This window comes from Monodon monoceros, unplaced genomic scaffold (genome assembly GCF_005190385.1).
Source record: "Monodon monoceros isolate NGI ecotype Baffin Bay Population unplaced genomic scaffold, NGI_Narwhal_1 Super_Scaffold_11, whole genome shotgun sequence".
Classification (NCBI taxonomy): domain Eukaryota; kingdom Metazoa; phylum Chordata; class Mammalia; order Artiodactyla; family Monodontidae; genus Monodon; species Monodon monoceros.
This window is the reverse complement of record NW_021703767.1, coordinates 1802385-1815686: the sequence shown is the minus strand read 5'-3', so window position 1 is coordinate 1815686 and position 13302 is coordinate 1802385. Positions and strand designations below refer to the sequence as shown.

At 64.9% G+C, this 13302-nt stretch overlaps 1 protein-coding gene across 1 annotated transcript; it reads left to right on the top strand.

The window, feature by feature from the left end:
- Positions 1 to 1845: 1845 nt before the first annotated feature.
- Positions 1846 to 12090, top strand: AIRE (autoimmune regulator). Its single transcript, XM_029214601.1, has 14 exons — positions 1846 to 1992; positions 2524 to 2698; positions 2942 to 3097; positions 3466 to 3540; positions 4085 to 4198; positions 5004 to 5149; positions 5321 to 5401; positions 6323 to 6438; positions 7446 to 7545; positions 8122 to 8304; positions 8926 to 9047; positions 9184 to 9280; positions 10617 to 10685; positions 11780 to 12090. The coding sequence occupies exons 1-14, from the start codon at positions 1846 to 1848 to the stop codon at positions 11858 to 11860; spliced, it is 1662 nt and encodes a 553-aa protein (XP_029070434.1). The 3' UTR covers positions 11861 to 12090.
- The last annotated feature ends 1212 nt before the right edge of the window (positions 12091 to 13302 follow it).

Below are 13302 nucleotides of genomic sequence, written 5' to 3'. Positions count from 1 at the left end.
CGGTCACGAGTCCTTCCCCCTGCCCCGTGTGGCCGGTCCCAGCCCAGTGCTGGCCCTGACCCCAGGCTTCCTGGAGCCCCCCCCCACCCTCCAGCCCCATCCCCAGGCGCCCAGCTTCTCTCCCTAACACAACCTGGCCAGACAGCTTCCTCCAAAAGTCCTCCCAACTCTGCAGGCTGACCACAGGGATGGTCCTTCCCACTGTGCCTTGTATCCCTGCCCCCTAACCAGACCATGCTGTCTGGGCCCCCGAGAGCTCAGCATCCCTGGATGCCCCAGTCCACTGCCCCTGCCCACGAGTTGCCTGGGATGCTGTTCCCATCTCGTGGACTTAGGGACCCCTGCTGCGACCCTCCAGGAAGCCTTCCCTACTTCCCCCCGGAAGCTTCTGTCCCCCAGCTTCTGTCCCCCACCTAGGAAGACTCCTGGGGCGCCCCTTCCTGGGCTGTGAGCCACACAAAGACAGAGGTTCCCACGGCCCATACACAGGCATGTCTGTCCATGGGGCCAGCTGCCTTCTAGAAGCCTTACTTTCTAACACACCTGGAGGAAGTAGAAGGTGGGTATCAGCTGGGGACTCCCAGTGGAGTGTGTTCATTTTAAAAATGAGAGGACTGGACGCAACCTAAATGCCCACTGGCAGGTGAATGGATAAAGGAGACGTGGCGCATATACACAGTGGAATGTTACTCAACCATGGAAAGGAACGGAACTGGGTCATTTGCAGAGATGTGGACGGACCTAGAGACTGTCATACAGAGTGAAGTAGGTCAGAAAGAGAAAAACAAATATCGTGTATTAACTCATATATGTGGAATCTAGAAAAATGGTACAGATGAACCTGTGTTTGCAAAGTGGAAATAGAGACACAGACGTAGAGAATAAACGTATGGGCACCAAGGGGGGAAAGGGAGGGTGGGATGAATTGGGAGATTGGGATTGACATATATATACTACTATGTATAAAATAGATAACTAATGAGAACCCGCTGTATAGCACAGGGAACTCCACTTCGCTGTACGGTAGAAACTAACACGACACTGTAAAACAACTATAGCCCAATAATTAAAAAATGAACAAACAGACAAAAAATGAGAGGACTGAAGGCCAAGGAAGGAAAGCCACTTGCCCAGCATCACCAGCCTCCAGGCAGTGCCCAGCTCTGAACCCACTGACACGCGCTCATCATACCCCAGGTCCTCCGTCAGGTGGGTACCTCCTCCTACAGCCCCAGGCTTGGGACCCTGAGCAGCTGCCCCGTGGAGGCTTCCCGTGCTGCCTCTCCCAGCTGCTGGGGCACCTGGGCAGCCCCTGCTCGTGTCTGACACTGCACCCCAGGTGAGGTGAAGACACCTGTCCTGGCTTTTCCCCATTTGAACAGGGCCCTGTGGGATGCTGGCTGGAACCGCATTTTGGGAATTGAGTCCAGAGGCTTCTTTAAAAAGGAAAGAAAAGCCAGCAGCCTGCTGACGGGTGCACAAGGGGGCTGGCAGGTGGCTGGGACTATCTAGCACTCGGGTTACAGGGAAGTTTCCGTTCCTGCCCCTGAGGAAGCTCCCTGGGCCCTGATTGGCTCGGGCTGAGCGGCTTTTGCTCTCTCCAAGGAGAGCCTATAATAGAGACCCGGGCCGTGAGCTCAGACCCGCGGAGGCCGGAGGAAGCGCCTGGGGCTCCCTCTTCCCGGGCCAGGCGTGCCCACCCAGGTGCCCATCGGCGCAGGGGGCGCGCCAGGGCCAGGAGGCTGACACGGCCCAGACACCCAACAAGTCCAGCGGCACCCCGAGGCCGCGGGAACCCAGGCGGGGAGAGCGGGCCCCCAGTCCCGTGTCCCCGACCCTGCAATGATGGGCGAGGCCCGGGCCGGTGGGGACCCGGCGCTGCGCCGCCTCCTGAGGCTGCACCGCACGGAGATAGCCGTGGCCGTGGACAGCGCCTTCCCGCTGCTGCACGCGCTGGTCGACCACGACGTCGTCCCCGAGGACAAATTCCAGGTGGGCCCCTATCCAGACCAGCGACCCAGCAACACGCCCCAGCCTTCCCCACGCCCGCGCCCAGGAGCTGGCAAGGTCGCGGAAGACCCGTTCCAGAGGGACCCTCCCCAGCCCCAGCCCCTCCCCACTCTCCCGCCCCCAAGCCCCTCCCCGTCCCCAAGCCCCAGCACCAGGGTAAGGTCCCTGCCGCTAACCCGCAGCCTGCCCCACGCCCCACCCGCCAGCGGAGCGAATGGTCTCCAAGACAAGTTCCGGTGCCCCCCCCAGATCCCCAAAGCCCCCTCCCAGCCCTCCCCAAGCCTCCCTCCAAGTTGAACCCAGTCTCCTAAGGTGAATTCCAGGTGGCCCCCCACCTCACCCCAGCACCCCCCTGCCATCCCCACACCTGCCCCAAGCCAAGGGGATGGACACAGGTGCCCAAGTCTCCAGCGGCCTCCTCGGGGTCAGCATTTGCCCTCTGGTCCCGCAGTGGAGGTGGCAGGAAGGGGGGTACCCGGGAAGGGCGGGGCCCCCATTCCCGCTTTGCTTCAGGAGACGCTGCGTCTGAAGGAGAAGGAGGGCTGCCCACAGGCCTTCCACGCGCTCCTCTCGTGGCTCCTGACCCAGGACACGGCCGTCATCCTGGACTTCTGGAGGGTCCTCTTCAAGGACTACAACCTGGAGAGATACACCCGGCTGCAGCCCATCCTAGACAGCTTCCCCAAAGGTGGGGGGCACTGGGGGCTGGGGTCCCGGCCGGCTCAGCCTCCCTCACTGGGGCTGGCAGCAGGAGCCATCCTCTGAGCCCCAGTTGGACTGTGAGAGGGGAGGCGTGGGGCTGTTTAGGGAGCCCCGGACATCACCTAGACCATCTTGGCTTCTAAGAGCAAAGAGCTGAGGCCTCACCTGCCTGAACGGGGCGTCAGTTCTGGGCTTGAAGCTCAGCCTCCGGCCCTGCACACGCCCGCAGATGTGGACCTCAGCCAGCCCCGGAAGGGGAGGAGGCCCCCGGCTGGCCCCAAGGCCACCGTGCTGCTGCCCAGGCCTCCCACCAAGAGGAAGGCCCTGGAGGAACCGAGGGCCACACCGCCGGCAGCTCTGTCCCCGAGGGGCACCTCCAGCCCAGGTACCCAGCTTGAGGAGCCGGTGGGCTCACAGATCCCCTCACGGAGCCCTACACCCCCTGACCATGCCCCCTCCCCGACCTGGTCCGGGAGCATCTGTCCCTCCTGCCTGGCCCAGAGTCAGCCTGGCAGAGGTCCCTCTGGGGACTTGGACGGACACCCTGTATGAGCCCCGCAGCCCTTGTTGACCCCTGGGCCCTGTGAGTAGGCAGGTGGGCGTACTTCCTGTCTCCTGATGTGGACACCAGAGCCCGGTAAAGCAAGGGGACACACCAGAGTCCGGGAGACCCCACCTGGCACTCTCCCACCTGCGCCCTGGCCTTGGCCCAGCAGCGGGAGGAGGGCCAGGCTGTCCCTGCTCCCCCGACAGGCTCCCAAGTCAAGGCCAAGCCCTCCAAGAAGTCAGAGAGCAACGCAGAGCCACAGCGCCTCCCGCTGGGCAACGGTGAGCCAGGCCCCAGGTCTGGGGGTCAGGGGTCTGTCCTGGGAGCTGGGACCATGCTGGCCTGGGGTCACCCCACCTATGCCCCTCTGAGTGCCCCATCCTTCAGGGCCAGCTCCGACCCTGCTTCCTCCAGAGAATACCCCCTGTCCCTTGGCCAGATGCAACCTGGGACCTGGAGACCTCCCATGGGCCCCTGGTGCCAGCCTGAGGGCAGGCTCTGGGGACCCTGCCTCCCTCCCAGCCCAGCCCAGGGCCACATCCCAGCGTCTCTGTTCATTCCCGCCAGCTGGGTTCGGACGTCTCGTACACCACACACCAGACCACACCACATACGTGTACACGCACACGCACATGCACTCCATGGCCCGTCTCTGCACTTACATGTGGGCTGTCTGTCTGTGGAGGGGCTGGACCCCCTCCCCGGCCTGCCCTGTGTGGAAAGAAGGAAGGATTCTGCTGCCCGGATGCCCCGCACTCCCCACTGCCCGTGCTCAGGAGCCATCGTCCCAACAGGTGACCCCCCATTTGGTGCTCCTTTCCCCAGGAATTCAGACCATGTCCGCTTCGGTCCAGAGAGCCATGGCCGTGTCATCTGGGGACGTCCCAGGAGCCCGCGGGGCCGTGGAGGGGATCCTCATCCAGCAGGTGTTTGAGGCAGGTAGACGGCGCTGGGGAGGGGCTGCCAGGGGATCCACGTCCCCGCTCAGCTCCCCGGTGGCTCCAGAGCATGGACAAGGCAGCCCCTACTCCCTGCAGTGGGTCTGCCGTCTCTGGAGCGGATGCTCTGGGCAGGGCTTGGGGAACTCCTGGACTCTAAGCTGGACAACCTGCGGCCCCAGCCCCGCCCGCCCCATCCTTGCAGCTCCTCCTTCCTCCACTCCCTGTGCTGCACACCCTCTGGGGACGCCGAGGACCCTGGGAGCTGGTGCGGGCTCCAGTCTCACCCACCAGGGATGGTCCCAAGGATCCCTACAGTAGTTTCCTAGGGCCGTTATGACGAGTTGCCACAAACGGGGTGGCTTAAAGCAGCAGAAACACCAAAATCAAGGTGTGGGCGGGGCCGGGCTTGCTCCCTCAGAGGCTCTAGGGCAGAGGCTTCTCTGCTTCCTCCAGCTCATGGCAACCCCCATGCCCCGGCTTGTAGTCACATCACTCCAGCTCCTCGCCACAGAGCCTCCTCCCTGTGTCTCTCTGCGTCCTCTTGTCTTCTCATAAGGATGCTGTCCTTGGACTTCGGTCCAGTGCAAGCCCATCTTAACATCTACAAAGACCCTACTTGCGAATAAGGCTGCATTCCGAGACTCCGAGTGGACGAGGATTTGGGCGACGTGCTTCCCCCCAGCAGAGAATCCCTGCTGTGTTCAGGACCCTGGGCCAGAGCTGACTGGGGTGGTGTTTGTGGGGAAGGAACAGCCAGCTGTAGAGCCTCCCTGCCAGGCCCCCCCCGACCCGTCTCCTCCCAGGTGGCTCCAAGAAGTGCATCCAGGTTGGGGGGGAGTTTTACACTCCCAGCAAGTTTGAAGACCCCAGTGGGGCAAAGAACAAGACCCGAAGCGGCAGCAGCCTGAAGACGCTGGTCCGAGCCAAGGGGACCCAGGCTCCTGTCCCTGTAAGCGCTGCTGGGACCGCCCCTGGGGAGGCCTGGCCCTTGGCCCCCTCCCCCAGCACCCGGGGCAGCAGCGTCATGTCACCTCCGGTGGGGAGCTCTGCTGGGGCTGGGGACTGCCCCTCCCGCCCAAATGCCTCCCCTGCTGGTGACCCTCTCTCTTCTCCCTGGCAGGGTGGAGGCGATTCGAGGGCAGGCCAGCGGGACAGGGCCCCGGGCCCCCCTGCCCTCCCCAGTGAGCCCCAGCTGCACCAGGTAACGCTCAGAGCACCCCCAGGATCGTGAGGGCGGGGCCTCCTGCCGATTTGCCGCTTGTCCAGGGCAGTCACTCCAGGGACTGGAGGACAGAGGTCTAAGCTTCTGTTCACAGGGTGGAACACTTTATTTTTAATAGCATTTTTTTCTGATAATACGCAATTGTAAAAATTCACATAAGTTAGAGCACGTGAGTCCTCCCAGGCTCTTAAAAGCACAGCGTTTGGTCTGGCTGCCAGCTGTCCCACGCCTCACAGTTGGGCCCTTGGTATGGCTGTGTCCCCTGCTAGGAGCCAGGAACCCAAGCATCACGTATGCCCTTGGGCTCCCAGCATCGTTTCTGCCAGGGATCCCGACACCCCCGCCAGGCGCTGTGCTGGCCCCCGGGGAATGAGGAAATGAGAAGGACTCAAGCCTGCCCCCAGGAGCTCCTGGGCTGCTGGGGCCTGCGGGGGGGGGGGTGCTACAATGAGTGCGCTCATCACTGTGAGGGGCTGCCCAGCCCTGTAGTCCCCTGGGGGCTTCTGAAGGAAGTGGCATCCAGGGGGGCACGGTGGATGCCATCCAGGCAAGGGCGCAAGCAGGCCTCAGGCGGAGGGGACAGCAGGTGACCAGGGCCAACGGGAACACCACTGGGCCTGCCCCTCCGCTGCCCCGTGGGTGTGGCCGTGTGGTCTTGGGGCCACCTGGAGCACAGGCACCCGCGAGGAACCAGCCTTCCTTAAGGACCGTTCTTCCCAAGAGGGATGGGCCAGCAGGTGTTCGGGGCTAGAGTCTCAGAGGTGGGGGGGCCGTGGGGAGCCCTGGGGAGCAGGCAGTCAGGGCGGGATTCCAGCAGGGAGCCGGCGAGGGGAGCCTCTCGGGGAGGGCGCTGCCCCACCCCGGGTCCTCCAGACGCTGCGTGTCCCTCACCTGTGCCAGAAGAACGAGGATGAATGCGCGGCGTGCAGGGACGGCGGGGAGCTCCTCTGCTGCGACGGCTGCCCCCGCGCCTTCCACCTGGCCTGCCTGACGCCCCCGCTCCACCAGATCCCCAGGTGGGCCTGGCCCTGTCCAGCCTCCTCACTGGCCCGCCCTGGGTGGGAGGCCGCCCAGCAGTGTCTCCACTCCAGGGATGGGCAGTGAGGCCAGCCTGGGAGGGGGCCTTGGCTCAGGTCGCCGGGCGGTGGGGCTGGGGCCCGGGATCCTCCCACCCACGTCCCCGCGTGGCCGCGCTGTCCCCCCCAGCCTGGCCAGCAGGCCCCTGAGGCCCAAGGCAAGGGACGGCCGTCCCGTCCCATCTCCCCCAGCCCAGAGCGCCACAAGCAGCTGACCAGCGGCACCAAGCAGGGTCTGACTCCAAGTCGGGCTGGGGAGCACAGAGGCCACAGAGCTGCCCCCCAAGGGCCGGTGGGGGCGCAGGCTAGGTCCAGCGCAAGGCCCCCTGCCCTGGCCCCCTGGGACAGCGCTGTCCGCTACCAGCAGCTTCCGCAGGCCAGGGCGGCCTGGGTGCAGGGCGGAGCGCTGGGTGGGCATTCTCGCCCCGACCCTGCCCCGCTCACCGCACGACATTGACCAGGTCACATCTCTGGCCGGGTCATCCCTCAGCTCTGCTCAATGCCGCCCGCCTTCCATTCTCTTCCTTCCTGCCCTTGACCGGCCCCTGTTCTACTGGGCACCGTCCCCCCGTGGAATCGAGGGAGGCCAGCCTAGGGAGGCCCTGCCTGCAAGGCAGGGCCCGTGAGAGCCAGGCACAGGCCCAGGCTGCTGCAGGTTCGCGGGTGTCGGGAATTCTTGGGGCTCATCCAAGAAGCACTCGGGGGACGTGCCAGGCTGGCGAGGGCCGCCCCAGCAGGCTTAGCTACCCCAGCATCCCGGGCTCTCCTGCTCACCGGCCGGGCAGGCCCTTCCCCTGTGGCTCTGCCCGTTCCCCTTAGTTTCCCCATCGGGGAACGGAAAGGGCGACCTGGAGAAGCCCTCAGGCCTCCCCTGTGTTGCGGGCTTGGGAGTCCACTGTCCCCTCTGCCTCGCCCTGCATGTCTCTGGCCGGTGACAACGCGACCAGTGGGACCTGGAGGTGCTCCAGCTGCCTCCAGAGAAGAGCCCAGCAGGACCTGCCCCGGGCTGAGGAGCCCCGGCCCCAGGAGCCGCCTGCAGAGACCCCGGTACACACAGGCCCACTCCCAGGCCCTCTGTCCACCGGCTGCCTGCCTCCTGGCCACTTCTGTGGGTCGGGCCTGCCCCAGCCAGAGAGCCACGTGCCCCCCACCCTGGCCTGGCCCCATCAATTCCACTTTCTCCTGTGGGACCAGGGGGGCGCAGGCCACCGGGAAGCGGCCCTTACAACGGCCCCGCTTCTCAGCCCTCTGCTTTGGGGGACTTCAGCTCTATCAGCCCAACACAGGGGACGCACTTCGACCACCAATAACATTCTCCAAAAATGTTTTAAGTGTTCTGTTACCGCAAAGTCACAACGGATACGATGCGTGCCCCAGCATATGCCGAGTGTGTACTCCGACAGCCCGTGAGGGCCACGGGGCCCCGCCTTTAGATGGGGAAAGGGTCAGGGAACTTGCTGGGACCACAGAGCCGGGAACGGCACCCGGGCCTTTCCCACCCAATGTGGCGCTCTTCCCCACGACGCCAGCCCCCTGTTCCCAGGGCCCCAGCGGTCACTAACTCCTGGGTGGTGCTGGGCAAGTCCCCTGCAACACCTCTGAGAACTGACCCTCCGGTTCCAGGTCCTCCTGGCACTGAGGTCAGCGGGAGAGGAGGCCAGGGGACCGCCCAGCGAGCGCCCCGCTGGAATGGATGTTGCGGTCACCTACAAGCACCTGCTGGCCTCACCTCCTGCAGCCCCCCCGCTTGTGCTGGACCCCTCGGCCCTGCACCCCCTGTTGTGTGTGGGCCCTGAGGGGCAGCAGGTGAGCGGGGTGCTGGGGTCAGGGTGGCTGTCTTCAGGGAGCTCAGGGTCTACAGGGGCAGCCAGGTGAGCCTGAAACAGGACAGTGACAGGCGGGGGTAAGGAGGTAGGATTCAGATGGAGGTTAGGGGTGGGGGCTGCGGGGAGGGCGGGCGGAGGAGGCTGGAGGGAGGCCCAGGGGCTCTTGGGGTTGCTAGATTACCCAGAACGAGGTGCGGGCTCTGCGGGGGAGGGTGAAGGGAAGGGGGCTGCTGGAGGGATTCCAGAGGACGCGACCGTTCTCTCATCACTCTCGAAAGCCCCCTCACAAGGGCAGGACGATAAAGCGGGTAGAGTTCGCAGCCCCAGGTCTCCCAGGCCCTCCTGCCTCCTCTGGAACGGACGCCCTTCTGGGTTCCCTTGACTAGCCCTGAAGGGGGTCCAGGCCCACCAAGGGGGACCGAGACGGGACACCTAGTTTCGCCAAGCTGCAGCCCAAAGGCGCTGGGGCGCCCTTGACCTCTCTAGGCCTGGATCCCGAAACCTCGGACTCGCCCCCCACCCCGTGCGCCCCTCCCGGAGGGGTCCCGGGGCCGTGCGCCCCTCCCCGGCCCCCGGTCACCCCGCCGTGGTCCGTCTGCAGGGCCCGGCGCCCGGCGCGAGGTGCGGGGTGTGCGGGGACGGCGCTGACGCGCTTCGGTGCTCACACTGCACCGCCGCCTTCCACTGGCGCTGCCACTTCCCCGCCGGCGCTGCCCGGCCCGGGTGAGTGCGGGGCCGGCACCGGGAGGGGGAGGGGGAGGGCCGGCGACCCCCAACGGCTTTAAGATTCCGGGGTGCAGAGGGCACTCCCAGCCCTGCCCCAGCCCCGGCAGCCTGCAGCCTCTCCTCCGCTCGCCAGGGCCGCCCTGCGCTGCAAATCCTGCTCCGGAGACCCCGCCCCGGCCCCCGGGGAGGGGGCGCCCGCCGCGAGTCCCGCCCTGAGCCCCGCCCGCCCGGCTCCCGGGACCCTCAAACTCATCGCCAAAGCCGCCGCCGCCGGCCCTGGGGCGCAGGTGAGGGGGGATCCCGCATCTCCAGGGGAGGCCCCGGCCCGGGCGCCAGCTTCGCGGGTGTGCACCAAACCTGACCATGTGTTTATTCTGTACATACGATATATTTGTTTAAATCGACTCCCGTCTGATAACTTAAATCTGCAGAGAAAGGCAACCCTCCCAAGCCACAGTGGCTATGCAGCCGCCGGTTGGGGTTGGTTGCAGGCCCAGAGCTCCACTAACCCCACAGCTGCCCTGGCCCCTTCCGCACCCCCCAGAGTGACCCGTGCAGGGAGCGCCATCCTCGTCCTCGCGGTGGGGCGGGGCAGGGGAGAGCGGAAGGAGAGACGTGTGACTCCACCCGTGTCATCTCGCCTCCAATCCTCCAGCAGCCTTGGGCCCTGGGACATTGGGGAGGAGGGACTAGCCTCACTGAACCTTCACTTCCCAGGGCTCCCTCAGAGCCAGGGAGTCCTGTGTGTCTCCTGCCCAGAGGCCTGCAGAAGGTGGCGCATCTGCCCCGACTGCCCGCAGCAGGGGCCTTCCTGACCACATCCCTGCCCCTGAGGAATCCTCGGGGGCCCGGGGTGGTGATGTCCTACCCCCGTCCATGGTCCATCCTACCTCCCAGTCCCGCCTCGTAATCCCCTGCACGCACGGTGGGTGACAGGGCACCCCAGGCGCTGGGCACAAGAGGGCTCACACCTACTGGCATCCCGCTCCTTCTGGAAGCCTCTCTCCGGATCCCCAGCACTCTGCGCTGTGTGTGCCAAGCCCTCACCCAGGGCTGGTGGCATCAAGGGCTGGAGAAGGTCCCGAGATTTGGCTGATCTGAGCTACAAACTGGACGATTGCATGTGGTTCCACTTAGCATGGCCTCGCTCCGCCTAGCCTGCGAGCCAGGGGGAGTGTGCCATGTCCCCAGCTCTGGCCCTCGCCCCTCAGGGGCACGGTTGGCCCCGCAGGCTTGTTGGGTGGCTGAAGGGTGGCTGTGGGACCAGACTCTTTCCTATCTGGGCCTCACGTTTCCCATTGGTGACAGGGTCCCTTCCAGCTGGTCCTTGCCCCAGAGGGGTGGCAGGGACCTGGCCAGGCAGCCCCCAGCTCGCCCGCGCCCACTCTGCCTCCGGAGCCAGGTGTTAGAATTCAGTTCCCGGGGTCCCGCCTGGAGAAGCGCGCAGCACCCCACTGCCCTGGCGCGGACACTGCTGCTGCCTCTGTAGGGAGTCCTGCTGCTGTGGGGATGAGCCCGGCAGGGGTGCAGAAGGTGGCTTGACCTCCTCCCTGTTCTGGGTTCCAGGCGGGGGACGATTCTGCTGTTCATGAGCCAGTTCTGCACAGGGATGACCTGGAGTCCCTCCTGAGTGAGGTAACACGTCACCTGAGTGAGGTAACACGTCACCTGGCTGGGGCCACACCCGTCCCCCTCTGCCTCCGCCTCCGCGGCCTCTGAAGCAGCCAGCTCCCAGGCCACAGGAGCAGCTGGAGGCCCCTGTTCTGGGAACGCTGGACACCACAGGCCCACGTCACCCCAGATGGAGCTGGCCCCTCCGCGCACAAACGAGCCAGAGCGGGCCCCAAGCTGCTCCCCTTTCTAGCTGCCCTGGAGGTCCCGGGGCCTGGACCCTGGAGAGCTGGTGGCTGCAGGAACCAGCGCCGGGGCCACTGAAGCCTGATGTGGAGGCCGTGACTTTCCCTGGGGCTAGGCACTCTGGGACCACGCCCCCTTGCACATCCCTCCCTCCCCCTCCTCAACCCAGGCCCCTCCACCGACGATGAACAGCTAGAATCACTGGGAAGAAAAGGTGGCTTTTAGAAAAGGTTAAAGTCCTCCAGCCACCCCCAGACCCCAGGTGGCTAGTATGTGTCCTCAGGGGCCTGGTGTGGCACCTTGGGGATCCCAGCTGACCACGGGGGCCCTGCCTTGGGTGGTGGGCCAAGCACGGGCAGGTCCCAGACACTGAGGCTGTCTTTAGAGGCCCCGAGAGGGCCAGGGGTGACCCGAGGTGCCAATATAGGTGGGCAGAGTGGGGCAGATTCACAAGCCCCTGTGGAGCAGGTCACCCCCGTTCTGTTGGAATATCAGGCATTCCCACGGCGCCTCCAGTCCCGCTGGAGCGTCAGGCCCTGCGCAGAGCTGGGCAGAGTGAGGGAAGGAGCTGGCCCTGCCGAGACATCCGGGAAGAGGCCACCAGTTGACAGAACAGCTGTGGTGGCTGTGCCTGGGCTTACGGGAAGCTCAGAGGAGTGTGGGATGAGGCGTGCCCCCGGCCGAAGTCTGGTGGGGCGTGGGGCCTGTTTCCGCATCTCTGTGTAGGAGGGCTGGGTTGGATGGCACCTTCCCACCACGATGTTTATGACTCAGGTGGCCCTGGAGGCCAGGGCAGGCCGGATGTGGGCCAGGCAGGCACACCTGTGCCCCGAGGTTCTGGCCCAAGCCCTGCTTTCTGCTTTGTTGTGCAGCACTCCTTCGACGGCATCCTGCAGTGGGCCATCCAGAGCATGTCCCGCCCGGTGGCTGAGGCGCCCACCTTCCCCTGCTAATCCAGGACCCCTGCCTTCAGGCAGCGTGGGAGGAGGCTGGCAGGCACCTGAGGACGCTGCCAGCGCCGAAGCAGGCCTCATACGCACAGCCACTGGCTTGGAAAGGGACCGAGGGGGAGGTTAGGACCAGCCACTGAGACGTTCCGAGTGCCGTCAACAGCCAGCTTGTCAGCAGCCATGCCTATGGTGGCACAAAGCCATCGTGTGCGCTGAAATTAAAGTCACTTCAGTGGGTTCGACATGCTCTCCAGTACAGTGTGCTTGTTTTGGGGCGGTGGGGGGGGTTCTGTTCCCCTGTGTTTCTGGTGCCCGTCGTGTAGGCTGAGCTGGCTGTAACAGGGAGAGAATGCCCGGAGCAGGAATCCCTCTGCTCCACCCTCTGCTGGAGCCCCCAGGGGCTTGCCCTGCCCCCAGCACAGCCCCTGCCCCACGTGGCCTGGCCCCACCCACCACATTCTCCTAGCTCCTGTGCTCCTCGAAGGGCCAAGCTCATCCCCACCCCAGGGCCTTTGCACGGGCTTCTCCCTCTGCTCGGAGTTCCTCTGCCTTGGTGCTTCGCATGTCTGTTTCCTCATCTGTGAGATCTCAGCTCCTCGTTCATTCATTCAGAGTCATTTATTCGGGAAACCTTTACTGTGGCTCTTCTATATGCTGAGCATTAGGGGTCCTAGAGGGACATTCCGGTGACAGACTACTCACGAGGGGGTGACCTCACACAGAAGCAGGAAAGACGACAGGGGTCAGGGGGCTGGAGTGTGCCAGGGGAGGGGCTGGAAGCTAGAGTGGTGTGTCCGGGACAGACATGAGGTCAGGTGATGGGGGCACCGTGGGCCGCCGTGGACAGCGCTGTGTTTATTTTGCTCGTGGCACCCACCACCGGGAGACAGCCCGTCAGAATTGAGTCCTTTCCTAGTGGTGTCTGTCTGCCCTTAAAGAGGCCACTGTGGGACCTGGGACCCTGTCTGGCTCTCAGCCATGTCCCCAGGACCTGGCACAGATGCTGGGGCGGTGTTGCTTGAAGGAGATGTCAGGGCTGTCACAGCCCCACCTGCAGAGCCCCCCGTGATAGAAGCCCTGATGGGGGTCAGAGCCCTGCGGAGGGAGGGGTAGCTGCAGGCCTCATGTGCGTTGGGGGCAGAGGTGGGATGTGTGCTGGTTTGGCACCTGTGGCTTTTGTCCCCACCCCGGGTGGGGGGCCGGCAGGGAGTAGCAGCAGGAATGGGGGTCCCAGCTCAGGACACACAGCCCTTGGACTTCTGGGGGTCTCGTGGCTCACTCAGTCCCTCTGGAGCCCCTCTGTGCCAGGCACACATTAGGTAGCCTCTGCGGGGGTGGGACAGGGCATGTCGGCCCACCCAGGACAGTACTGGGGAGGGGCTGGCCGATGCCCTCCAGCGGAGGGGGTAACTGCCCCAGTCCACAAGGTTGAGCCGTTTATTCAA